The 14,077-nt window shown below is 39.3% G+C and overlaps 1 protein-coding gene across 13 annotated transcripts in view; it reads right to left on the bottom strand.

Annotated features, from left to right (window-relative positions):
* Itsn1 (intersectin 1) overlaps window positions 1-14,077 on the bottom strand; it is a 168,020-nt gene that overhangs the window by 59,969 nt on the left and 93,974 nt on the right. For 10 of the 13 annotated variants that reach the window (XR_007347748.1, XR_007347749.1, XM_048803614.1 and 7 more), the window contains 4 exons: window positions 13,465-13,547; window positions 9,243-9,409; window positions 6,301-6,346; window positions 3,882-4,003 (listed from right to left, as the gene is read on the bottom strand). Coding sequence is in view for 11 of the 13 variants with exons in the window: in XM_048803614.1 (XP_048659571.1) it covers window positions 3,882-4,003; window positions 6,301-6,346; window positions 9,243-9,409; window positions 13,465-13,547 (418 nt within the window). In the remaining 2 variants the exon portion in view is untranslated. Of the gene's footprint in view, window positions 1-3,881; window positions 4,004-6,296; window positions 6,347-9,242; window positions 9,410-13,464; window positions 13,548-14,077 lie in introns of those variants that run through there. The other 3 variants (XM_048803621.1, XM_048803623.1, XM_048803622.1) reach the window with 2 other exon arrangements.

Genomic DNA, 14,077 nt, shown 5'->3' with positions numbered 1-14,077 from the left:
ACTAGGCACACTCCCGGCTACCATGCCTTCTCTTCTAATGGACAGTCTTTAGTCCAGAGGGAATAGTATGTCCAGCTCACCACAGTATGGATCTTCCCCTACTCAGCCAGGGTTGGTCTGGACAGAACAGTGAGCAGAGGACTTTCTTCAAGTCCTCCTTCCTTCCTGAGCCACGTGCCTCCCATTTGGGCTGCTCTAATCCCTGCTCTTCAGTACCTGCTGAGGTGCCCTCCACAGCTAGCACCCAACAAGCAAACTTTCTCTTTCCCTCCCCCATCTTGGCTATCTGCAGAGTCCTGCTCAGGGCCAGATGAAAGGCACAGATGTGACAACCAGCCCACAGCACACCAGTGGACACCTGAGGATCACTGCAAGCTCCTTCCTTAGGACAGTAGGGTTCTCATAAAAGGGATTCTAGAAACTACTTGTTCACATGCTTGGCAAGTACTGAGGCCCCAGTGTCATGCAGCAGGCCTCAAGATTGACTCCATAAAGGAAGATCTCAGTGTACCTTACCACACATATCCCTTCTGCACAAAGGCCAGAAGGCTAATTGGGAAACTTTCCCTTTGGCAGGTCCCTAAGGGCTGCCCATGTGGGTAAGCCAGGGAGGACGCTGTCCTTTACACTATGCTATGAAGCAAGATGGACCTTGGGTCGCCAAGGCTGGTCTTCACTTTCGTAGTGGAGGAGGTTGCATGTAGGAGGCAAACACTTCCTGTTCAACAGTCAGCAGACTTATCTGTCAAGTACAGCTGTCCTTAAGTATCTGGGAGGAGGAGAGTGGTTCCAAGACCTCTCCAGATTCCAAAATCCAAGGATACTCAAGTTTCTTATATACAATGACATATATTTTCATATAACCTGTGCACAACCTCCTATATATTTTAAACCATCTGTAGATTACTTATAACACTGAATACAATGTAAATGCTATGCAAATAGTTGTTACACGACTCGGTTTAGAGAATGACAAGAAAAAAAAGTCTTCTCATTTTCAATACAGATACAAATTTTTCTCAATTTCAGTCCATGGTTGGTTGAATCTGTGGATGTGAAGCCCATGGCTACAGCCATGTAATTTTGCTATAGAAGTAAATTTTTAAAGCAACTTTTTATTTAGAAATAATTTCAGGTCCTTTGTGTATAGACCAAGGAGAGGGATAGTTGGGTCAAATGGTGGTTCCATTCCCAATTTTCCAAGAAATCTCCATACTGTTTTCCATATTGGATGCACCAATTTGCAGTCCCACCAGCAGTATGAGTGTGCCTTTTCCCCCACATCCTCACCAACACTTATTGTTGTTCGTCTTCATAATAGCTGCCATTCTGACTGGAGTGAGATGAAATATTAGAGTAGTTTTGATTTGCATTTCTCTAATTGCTAGAGATGATGAACATCTTTTCATATATTTGTTGACTGATTGTATGCATATCATCTTCTGAGAAGTGTCTGTTCAGGTCCTTGGGCCATTTATTGATTGGGTTTTTTTTTGGGGGGGGGGGTTGGTGCTTATCTTTTTGAGTTCTTTATATACCCTAGAGATTAGTGCTCTATCTCACTATTAGTGCTCTATCCTCAGTCTATACCCAAAGGACTTAAAAATAGCATACTACAGGGACACAGCCACATCAATGTTTATAAAAGCACAATTCACAATAGCTAAATTGTGGAACCCACCTAGATGCCCTTCAAAAGATGAATGAATAAAAAAAAAAAAGTGACATATATACACAATGGAATATTACTCAGCAATAAAAGAGAATAAAATCATGGCACTTGCAGGTAAAGAAGATAATGCTAAGTTAAGTTAGCCAATCCTAAAAAACCAAATGCCGAATGTTTTCTCTGATATAAAAGGAGGCTGATTCATAGTGGGTAGGGAGGGGAAGCATGGGAGGAATAGGCGAACTTTAGATAGGGCAGAGGAGTGGGAAGGGAAGGGAGAGGGCAGGGGGTTAGAAATGATGGTGGAATGTGATAGACATTATTATCTAAAGTACATGTATGAAGACACAAATTGGTATGAATATACTATGTATACAACATATGAAAAATTGTGCTCTATATATGTAATAAGAATTGTAATGCATCCTGCTGTCATATATAAATAAAAAAATTAATTTAAAAACTGGAAAAAAAGAAATAATTTCAAACTAACAGAAAAGCAGCAAGAACAAGAAAAGTATATAACACCCTTTACTTAGATTCACCTGTTATTAACATTTTATCCCACCTGTTTCATTATTTGCACATTCTCTCTCCCTCCCCCCATATCCTCTTCACCGTAATTTCTTTTTCAGAATTACCTGATTACAATTTGCTTACATTATGGCTGGTTACCCCTAAATAATTCGATGGGTATTTACTAAAAATAGGAATAGTCTCTCATAGGACCATAGTATGGTTTTCAATTTTAGTAAATTGGTACAATAATTTTATCTAAGCCAGGCTCAATGATGCCTATCTACAACCATAGTTACTCAGGCAGTTGAGACAGTATGATCAGAAGTTTAAGGCCAACCTAAGCAACTTAGTGAGACCCTGTCTCAAAAATAAAAGGGTCGGGATGTATCTCAGTGGTACAGTGTCCTCGGTTTCATCCCCAGTACCAGAAAATTTTTTATCCAACCTGGTGTCCACATCCCAGTTTTGTCCATTATCGAAGTAACATCCTTAAGAGCATGTTTTTGTCTCATGTGGGATCAAGTCAGATATTGCCATCAGTAGTCATGTCTCTTTTATCTCCTTTCTATGAGTTTTGTCATTGACGTCTTTGAAGAATACAGCCTCTCCCTGCCCCTTTAATTGGATATTCCTTATTCTGAGTTTATTTAATGCTTCTGCATGATTAGACTCAGTTGATGCACTTCTAGCCACAATAGTATGTGACACTGTCTTTTTCAGGTAGCATGTTTGGATGAATATTACGTCAATTTGTCCTCACTGGTGAAGATCACTTTAATCACTTGATTAGAGTGGCAACTTAGTTCTCAATGGTAACTTAATTACTGTGCAAATTATATGTGGTCTCTCTGTGGGAGTCACTCAAAGACCATAAGCAATTTCTATCCTTACTAAAAACTTCCCCTTAGGTTTGGCATCTAATGACGATTCTATTAATCTTTACAATGCTGATGTGACAGTAACCCTTTTAAAACTATTATTTCCTCTTGAAAGACTTAAAGAGGTTTCTGGAATGGCAACATGAATAACAAGCTATAAGAATAACAACAACGCCACCACAAACACACAAACTAAAAACAGCACGATGTACAGATGTGGCTTTATATAAAAAGGAACCTGCTACTGCAACGTGCTTCCTGAAACGACTGATGAGATGCTCCACTTTAGGATGCCAGGACCTCAAGGACAGCTCTACCTAGGCATCTGTCATCCTATGAATTCTCACTGTACCAACAGTGAATCGAGTGATTTGAACTTGGAAACTGAATGGATGAAATTTATTTATTTATTTATTTTTGGTACCAGGGATTGAATGTGGGGTGCTTAACCATTGAGCCACATCCCCAGCTTTTTTTGTTTTGTTCTGAAACAGGGTCTTGCCAAGTTGCTGAAGCAGGCTTTGAATTTGAAATCCTCTTGCCTCAGCCTCCCAAGTTGTTGGGATTATAGGTAGGCGCACAGGGCCTGAAAGGATAAATTTTAAAATGAATTCCTAGTTTTTAGAATTCAGACATTGCTACTGGCTGGCTGAAGCTTAGGAACCAGATTCAGATAAAGTGGTATTTCTCATTATTCAAATGCAAGATTTAGGCAGTGATTGGTTCTTTGTACTTTGCAATAAAATACTGCCCCCATCTTGTATATTCAAACAAATTAGAATTTTAAATAAATAGAAAAAAAAAAAAAAACTAACTTGCAGCTCTCCTTCCCACCATCCACCTGGGTTCTTTTTTCGAATCAAAATTAGCTGACCAGGGGCCAAGGTAAGTTGCTCAGGACCAGTGGCGGTATATGAAGCAATAACTTGAGCAATTTCTGAAAAACAAGATCAAACATAGCAGCATACTGTTAAGAGTCAGGATATGGAAACACTAAGAAATCACAGCCACCTCCCATAGTCTCAGATCAGCATCGTCAAAACCAGCATATGTGGCTGATTTTCTACTGGATGAGGGAGACTGAATCCCTCCCACTGTAGCCCCTTCCCCTAGCTATAGGGCAAATGCAGCGTTCAAGGTGCTTGGCCAATCCTTCTGTTGGGCTGTCTTCTGTTACTCCCTCATTGTCTCAGAACTTACCAGTTCCTGCCATGAAGCCTGCTCCTGCCCACAGCCCCTCTTTAGCTTCCCAAACACCTGATACCAAGGGTTGGGCCTCACTCACCCACCCCACCCACCAGTGCTCAGTGAATAGAGGAAGTGTTCCCTCTGCCAAATACTTAGAGAAATTCTATTTTCCTCAAAAACCATCGGAAGCCTGGTAGCATCGAATTTCTATGTTGTGGCTTCAGACTCTCCCTCCTACCAACAAGACCATTTTCTTTATGGCTCACATTTGGGGGTGATCCCTGAACTGGTATGAATCATAGCAATGCAAGTTTACGTCTTTTTATGTCAAGTTAAAGGAAGGACCTGGAATTAAGAAGGGAATTTAATAAAAAAAAAAACACAATAATTCAACATAGAAAAAATGCAAACAATTCTGTACATTTCCTGAATATTAGAAATCCCACAGAAAAAAATTCCAGCAGGACCAGCCCAGGCACTGAAAAGCAAATTTCTGCTAGCACCAAGGTCAAGTATGAAAAGACAGACTCCTGCTCTGATGAAATCTAGCACATTTACAGCCACAGCTTCCTGAACTTCTAGAAGCAATCAGAACAAACTGCTCTATTCCTCTACTCTCACTCTCGGTCATAATGGTTCCTAAAAGAACAGGGCAGAGCAAGGAAGGATAGAAGGAAGATGAAGTAGAGAAAGATGAAAAGATAAAGGCCCCCTACTCTGATATGATCTCCTACTTTTCCACTAACTCCAGGGAAGGAATAAGATTGCAGCACTTCAGCCACCTGCCACTGCCCTGTTCTACAATCCAAGGTTGACGACTATGACAGGAGCACCAACCTGTCATGGGGCAGCCCTGGCCTGCCAGATGCTTCAGAGAACTCAGGGAAGTCCAGAGTCACCTTCCAGACAGTTTGGCTCTGCCTGAGAGCTCTTGCCCAGAACTACACAGGGATGAGGACTCTCCTGCAATGTGCCAAGGACAAGCTCTGGACTCCAACAGTTTTCAGCCTGGAGAAAGTCCCAGTTACTATCCTACTTGGCAACTGATATTTCTGCTCTTCAAAGGACCTGGCATATGAGTCAGCGGTCTACCCTGACATTCTCTGCTTCCTCTTGTGTCTCTGAGCAGCTTGCTACTTCCAGTGTAAAGTTAAGTTCACCTGGGCATCACATATGAAACATCCGGACCCTTTGGAATGACAAACATTGAAAAGGTAGAAAGAAGACTCACAATTAAAGCAGAGATTTGGTCAGATGGCCCACTATCTGGAGTCTGACTAGAAACCTAAACACCCTGAAACCCCTTCTTTTTCTGGCTGAGTAAGCCCATCTGATGTGAGCACCAGACGGACACACAAATTCCTCAGCACAGCAATGACTGTTTCAACCTATAATTTGCTAAGGATATGAAGACAAAAAAGCACAAATAACTTAGACCAGGAAGACAGGCCACACAAACCATATTATTTCACATTGCTTCCTTCTGCTCTCTTTCAAGCTACTATTTTTAGAACATGTGATTTTGTTTAAATAAACTAAAACTAAACATAGAGGTATGACTATAATTTTGAACCTCCAATGTCCACCTGAGGAAAACCATCCAATCAATAGCTTCTAAATTAACGGGACCTATAAGATGATAATATTTGCTGCTCCTCTGATCTTTGTGTCTTGGGTTTAAAGTGCTGTCAGAAAATGAAAAAGGGCCTCCCAAGCCTAACAAGAAGATAACTAAAAAGCAGTGAACTTCCAGTTTTACACCTCTTTGTATGGCAATCTTCTACCATTTTGCCTGAGTTATTTCTTCATAACCCAGGGGAACGTTCTGTCTGGTGATGTTCCCACTCCCCATGTATGAAGTAACAGTGAAACTTCATAACCATGTATATGTTATTAGTAGAGTCCAAGGAAAGAGCCTATTACAACCACTCTCAGGAAAGGTTTCTTGGTCTGTACTTTACTGCTGGCCCTAATAAACAAAGATTGGAAGCAGCTATCAATTATATTCATAACAATAAAACATAAGCATTAGGGAATGTAACTTACCAGGTTTTTTTCCTAAATTCCCTGTTTTTCCAGCAGTTCCAGAGCCCTTAAAACAGAGCAAAAGGTCTCATTTGCATGTTGAGGAGTATTGATCATGTAACTTAGAACACAATTAACGAACAAACCCATTTGAGACCCTAAATCCCCTTTTTCTTTCCAGGGAAAGCACTGTTTCACTTGACAAGAGCATTTGTATTAGGAATACCTGGGACAAAATAAGAACCTTAAAATGTATAGCTTTTACTCTTAAGAGAAGAAAAGAGCAAAGTATGTGGACTGTAAACCCCAGAGGGCTCAGGTATGGACCTGTGGTGTGGGCGTATCATACACCTGGGAAAATCCAATGGAAGGCTCCATGTCAGGAGGACTACTCCCCACACACTCAGCTGGTACTTTGTTTTCAAATGGTTATTAGGAAATATTTCACATACAAGAAGTTCAGAAACTCTAAGACATACCCATGAGCCTACCACCCATATTCAATACATTAAAATGTTGTGTTTTTCTACATTTGCTCCAGGTTTCCTTTTTAAAGAACTAAAATGGCACAGGGATGATGGAATCCTCCCTTTCCCCATTGCTGTTGGCAATGAGGGGGCTGCTGTCCTACATAGCCTTTCCTCCCAATTTCACACTGTCTGAACGCTGACACTTCTCTATCTGTGGTGGAAGCACGATCCACAGAAGCAGGCCATACTTCTTCCCACTATGTGTTCCAGAAGCACTTGAGGTGAAGTCCTCTCATGGATGCTCATGGACTTAAATTAATGACTACAACTACACGCTATCAATCTTTACTGCTATTTGGGGGGGCTGCATATTAAATAAAGAAATGACAATGAAACAAGATTCCGAGTGACCAGTTACTTCTCCCATACAGGCTGATAATACACTCTCTATATTCTGTAACAAGAAAGAAATTAGCAATACCCAACCACAGAGTTCAAGGAGCTCCAATGTGCTGCTTCTGAGAAATACACCCAGTATCCTAGGTTGGGGTACACTCAGGAGGCCAGATTCTGTCCTGGCTGCATGTGTTTAAATGTGTTCCCAGGCCATATGTCCCAGAAGGATCTTCAGGACAGGACAACCCTTCCCCAGGCCAGTTTAAAGTTGTGTCTGGCTTTTAAGTTTGGTAAGATGCTTTGCTTGAACACTGAACTCTGTAACTAAGTAGGACAGAAGAGCTAAGTTTTTAGTCCCTCCCCCCATTACTGAACAATATAGCTAAACATTTGTCTAAAATCTTTAGTACTGCCACTTCTTCTGTAGCTAATAGTTTATGAATATGGTTAAGAAAACATAACAGGTTACCTTTAAAAAAGAGTTGCTTTTTTAAAAAATTTACTGATTTCATAAGGTTTTGTGAATAGAAAACTAATTTATTAAAATAAAATACAAGTAATGGCTTTTGTATATTTTTCAGTGTTGATGCAGATTATTTTTATTATAATGTTATTTAAATATGCATAACTCCTATGTAAATAGAACTTGGGTAAAGTCTAAATAAAGTTAATAAAGTCAAATTCAAATACAAGCCAAAATTGTTTTTGTATTTTAACTTATCCAAAAAGTAATGTCACTTTAAGAGTTTTCATGGATAATAATGGAAATCAAATTTAGTTTTTAGCATTTCCCCCAGCCCTCTGAAATATCATCTGGATGATTCTTATTGGAACCAATTTGCTAGCCTAAAGAAGGGTTCAATTCTCCCTCTCTGATCTATGGGGTTCAACAGGCCAGCTGTCTTACAGGGGAAAATTATTTTCTTCCAGACTCTGCCAAATTTTCTAAGGGTGGGCAACTAATACAAATCCATCCACAGGAATTTCAGCAAGCTGCTCTCAGGACTACAGCAAGAAAAACAAAAAACAACAATAATGACACCCTTTTAAAAAAAAAAAAAAAGAAAGAAAAAACACACCAAACCCAATCACATAAAACTACTCCTAGCAACTGCAGGGAAGGTGAGAAGGCCAATGGCAAAACTACTGCATCAAGTCAGCTGCCCACAGGGCCTCTGGGAGTGCAGGGGCCTTCAGAAAAGCCCACAGACACTCTCTGGCACCTGAATGAGAGAGAGCAAGAGCTTTGTCCACTCACTTATACCCAAGAACGCAGCCTCTGAAAGTTCCCTGCCCGCCTTTCCTCTCAGTGCCTAGAAGTAGGAGAGAAAAAGAACTGTGCCCTGACAGCATGGGGTGTGGGGAGGGGAGAGGTAGCACCAGCCTGTTCCTCTTGGTATACTTATGTGGATCTGTTAAATTACTACATTTATATCCTGACACTCTCCACTGACTTGAACTTGGCCACTATGACAGGTTCCTGTACTCTGTGGTATCCCTCTTCATTAAACCTGTACTAAACTTTGATGACACATTTTATGCAATCAATTTTTTACAGTTCCATTTAACAACAATGACAGCCATTTCCAATTTATAAGGATAATAGTATTCCAAGAGAGTACCAACCTCTTAGATATTGTATTTCCCTACTATATAGACAAAAAACATAATTTTAAGAAACTTTCTACTGCCCTAATATTCAAGGGCCAAGTATCACCAGAATACTTGTTTACATGGTCAAAATAATGCTGTGGGATATCTAAAAATTAATGACCATGAAGAACAAATCAAAAAAGTTTACTCCAATGTCAATTACACACAGGAATAGAGGTTAATACTGAGCATTATAACCCACTGATGCTGACCAACCCCCTCGCTGCAGCCTCCACTTAGCCCCTGGAGTTTTGCTTGTGGGAAACCAATGTTTACTCCACAGCACCAAATGGAAAGGTCAGAGAGCTGCAGGTCACACTGTAGTTACTGTCACGTTCTAGAGTTTAGTAAAACCCAAAAGAATGTTCCAGTGTCAAACATCATGACTCCCGCAAAGAGAACCACCACACAGAAAGGGAGAGGAAACAGTTAATGTGGGTTTACCTCTGAATCTTTAAGCCTCACATAGTTAGAAGGGAAGACTCCGGACTTGTCGCCCACTGTTCCCGTCCACCAGTCACCATCTTTCTTGGTAACCAAAATCACATCCCCTTGCTGAAAGGTTAAATCTCCTTGCTCAGAACTCTCGTAAGTGTACATGGCAATAAATTCTGGTGGGGAGAAATATTGAGATACGGAGAGAGCTTGATTGTTTAAAGAAATCCCAGACAGCTTTGCAAAAGCAAATTATGAATCAGGAAATTAGGATAAGATTCATTCAAGAGAAAGGCTAATCACAGATAAAAATACAGAGCTGCAGAATACCCCTGGGCTCCAAATTCCCCAACTGCACACAAGAATTCAGTAACTGCAGACAAGGAGACAATTCCCGTGAAGACCCAGCCACAGGAACAAAGAACCAACTGCATGTCTACAAACACTGAATACCAAAAATCATCTAAGACTTAGGGTCATCATTTTTTTTTTTTTAATGAAATGTTTTTTACATCCAATTTCAACTAACATTTACTGAGTATCTACAGGGTCAGATGCACTTACATGCAGGCTTCTGGGGTGCAAATATCTGTATTTCTGTTTTGAGAGTACTAATTCACAATTTTAGAAATTTTTAGAGTATATCCTTTATGTAAATTAAATAAGACACACTTTTCCTTATGTCCTATTGTACCATACACAAAGATGGCAGGAAACTTTTAGACTATAAAATAAAAAAATACACATTACTTAGTTAAAAATGGGCATCCACTTGTCTTCCAAGTGCATACACAGGTAGAGTGAACTGGTGATAAGTGTGATGTCTACTCAACCCTGGAAAATAACTATTAAGTCTCTCCCAAAAAATTAAATGAAAACTCTTTTTTACTTTTATTACATTACATTCTAAATTACATTATAATGTAATTTAGTCTTAAAAATAAAAAAATAATATTCTTTAGTGTCTTGAATTGAAGGGTGTGCATTCCAAAAGCAATTTTTATCTTTTAATTATAAAGAGAACCCTGCATTGCTTTTATTGATTCTACTAAGACTTAGAACCAAGTCTTCTCTCAGACAGACTAGATACAAAATCCTAGATTAGCAGAAAAGATTTTACAGAAAGATACATATATTTCTTACTTTCACTTTTTCTTTATCTTATTCCAGCCCTTTGTATATTTTTTTAAAAGCAGAAACATTTACCCCAGAACATTTTTATAACAGATGATGTATGTTTCTCAAGAGAGTACCAGATGATATTTCTTAAATGCAGAGTTAATGCTTAATAGGCAGAAATTTAGTACGGAAACCTCTATTGGTCAATTAAAATAGCCTCTGAGGGAGGGACTAACGAAAACTAAAACACACACAAAAATCAAAACCCCTTAACACTGTGCTAACATGAGTGGGCACCCCCTGAGAGTGCCAACAGGGGCCTCCTTCAGCTTTGAGGGTGACCTGAGCACTGTGCAGAGGCTAGGGGGTGACTCCTGGGGAGAGTGCTGAAACCCACAGCAGACACAGGGTCATCCAAACGTCCCTGGAAGACAGAGGACTCTTGTCTTAGCCCTCCAGTGCTGGTAACACAAATCTCCACAGTTAAAAAGAAAAAACTCACTTCCCACACAAGCAAATTATCGTTTGCACGCTTTAATAAGGGCATTCTCTTGTCACTGATACACTCATTTTTCTGATTTCTCAGTGTTCTCACTTTTTCCCCTGTCATCTGGTCTCTGTTACCATTCTTTAGTTCCTATTGTTGACCCCTTAATAGGATCCTGGGCAATCCATACTTTCCAGTGAATCCTCACCTAAAGTCACTATCTTTAAAATACACCAGAATTTTGAAGTAACTTTCAAAATGTTTAGAAAACTTCAGAAACATGACCTCTAGCTAAGCTTAATACTACAGTTCAAAATGAAAAGGAGGCTAGAGAGATAGAGGCTTCGGGTGCCCTGTGACACTGCTGCACAATGACAGTGAGCCCTGGGGACACTGTGGTGGATGCTTAGAGGGTGAGGTCCTCCTCAGTCACTCCCTTTCGTGAGACATCATCTAACAAGGGAACAGGCCAGTCCCAAGCTACTATTTTAAGAGCTACTCAAATATATAATCTATTTATCTGGTTTATTTACAGTTTACTTTAAATCAGAAGACATTCAGTGAAGTATTAACAGGGAGCTCATTAATATCCATCCATACCTTTTCTCAGAATTTCTAATGCTCTCCCACAAACCCTCCCTTCACAATGTCTGCAATCTTTCCTAATATTTCTAATCTTATTGATTTCAAACTAAGATCAGAATTTACCTCTATTCTCTTGCTTGACTTTAAGAAAAAGTGTGGTTCACTTGGTGAACTATTTAGCAAGGACTCAGGTGTTGAAGCTTCTGTACATGTCTGAAGACATGCATTCCTCTACATCTATTATCAGATGAGGAGGCTCACTGCCGTGAGTGGCTCTGGCAGCAATCAAGAAATGAAGCAAAAAGGGAATAAAAGCAGCATATGTTTGTTGAGTTTTTTTCTAAAAGCTTTATATTTTTTACTGCACAACCCTTGTAATAACTTCCTACCTCAAGGGATGGTTATTAGGTGTTATTATGCATGCTTCACAGATGAAGAAGCTAGGGTGTGACAGAAATCATAGGGTTACAACCTGGCAGAGCCAGGATACAAACTCCACATGCAGTGAGACCTGACCGGATGCAGCACACTGAAGTTTTTTTGGGGAGGGGTTAACATTTCTTTTTCACTATGCTGATTACCAATATTGTTTTTTTCTTTTTTTTTTCTTTTTTTACATTTTCTGCTTAAATGTGCATTTTTGCCTTCTTCTAATAGTGGATTAAAAAAAGGCATTAAGATAATGAAAATGTATAAAGAGAACTATGCTAGTAATTGTTTTCATACTAGTAACAAAAACTGGGTACCATAAAATCCTAGATCTTTCTTTTTTTTATTTTTTGGTAATGATGAGGTTTTACAGTTATACCTATAAATTTTTTTAAAAATTACTTTTGAAATTCCTATTGATAAAGAAATGCTGGGGGACTGGGGGGTATAAATCAGTGGTAGAGTACTTGTCCAGCATGCACAAGGCCCTTGGTTCAATCCCCAGCACCACCAAAAAATAAAAAGAAGAACTGAGGAAGAAACGCTGTTACAGTGACTCTGAACTACTATCAAACCTTAATGTTTGCTGTCTCCATCAAAACAATTATGTTGATAATTGTATTTTTCATTAGGTAAAGTTTCTAGGAATGCAACAATCATATTACAGCAAACTAATCATATAATTTATTCCAGGAACCCACTGAAAAATACTGCATAATTGGTAAGTTATGACATCTGATAACTGCAAAACCTGCTCGGACTTCTAAATGGGAAACTTAACTCAGGTAGCACTTTTCAATTAGTTCTATAATGACTGCACTGAATGTAAAAAACATGATTTTTACCAGCAGGGTCTGAATTACATAAGTTATTTTTCATTTTTTAAAAATTTAATACTTCCTACTAGTGACTGGCATGTATATATAATATCTAGAATTATGTCATGAAACAGAGACTGGAAAAAAGGCAATTAATTATTTGCGTTACAAATACTCAAAATGAAATTTTTAGGCCTAAATAATCTCGTTTGGTTATTTACTTAGAACATGGAAACTGAGCTTCTGTTTTGGCTGAAGAGGTTCCTATGACACTCATATAATTGTGAAAGCTTTACTGGACTCTGCAGTGTTTTAAGGCAAAATACTCGTATGTAGATGAGACTAGACTACATTAGGAGATTTAGCTACAGGGGTGCTCAGAGAACTTGATCCTTGGCAAACTGGCTTGTGAACTTGGTGAATGGGCTTCTTTCAAAAGTCAAAAGGCTCATGGTCAAATTAGAAAATTTAGGTTTTTTGTTCTGTTTTTGCAGTACTGGGGACTGAACCCAGGGCTTCGCATATGCTAAACAAGCACTCAACCACTGATGAGCTGAATCCCCAGCTCCACAATTCAGTTTTTGATGATCAACATCTCCAACAGTATTTTGACAGCCTCCATAATCAGTACTCTGATTTTGTAAAGAGCTGAACCTTCATTTCACCTCAGTTTAACAGACCGATCAATTAATGCAGACTATTTAAAGATGAAACCCATCTCATTTCACATTTACTGTCTGTAGTGGTACCAGGTTCGACTCTCCTAAAGAACCTAATTTGATCTGCTCCTCACCTTCTCCTGAAACAGCTGGTTTAGCAGCAGGTGAAGCTACTCTCTTCAGACTAGCAGGACTCTCTGCAGAACCAGAATCCATGCTGAAAGAAGGGAAGAAAAGAGTATTTTTAATTCCGATCTCAAGAGAAAGCAGTACAGCTGATACTGATTTTTCTCCTTTAGAACTCTGAACAATCCACGGCTGAAGCAGCTGTACTTAGCTAAATTACATGCTCCAGGGGTGCTAGGCCACAGGGCTCTGCGCTCAGATCCTGCTCTGCTGCACACGTGCCCTCTGTATTGGTTTACTCCAAAGCATGACTGGCAGGGGCTCATGGGATAATTCTGTTATTTTTATCTTCTTAAAGCTCATAATTTGTTTTGAACACCTATACAGTTAGAATAATTAAGCAATAGCCTTGCAGATTCCACGTTCTTAGCAGATGCTAATGAAAATAATTCATTCTTCCAATTATTTCCCCAAATGCTCTGGGCTTTCTAAGCAATCACATGTATCTGGCACAGTACTGATTATGAAGTCACTCTCCAACCACTTGCGTGACTATTCCAGGTCTCAGAGCAGAATTTAAAAAATTATATATATATATAATTTTTTAAATACTGCTCTGAG

This window comes from Marmota marmota, unplaced genomic scaffold (genome assembly GCF_001458135.2).
Source record: "Marmota marmota marmota unplaced genomic scaffold, marMar, whole genome shotgun sequence".
Lineage (NCBI taxonomy): Eukaryota > Metazoa > Chordata > Mammalia > Rodentia > Sciuridae > Marmota > Marmota marmota.
This window is presented reverse-complemented; position numbering and strand designations above follow the sequence as displayed.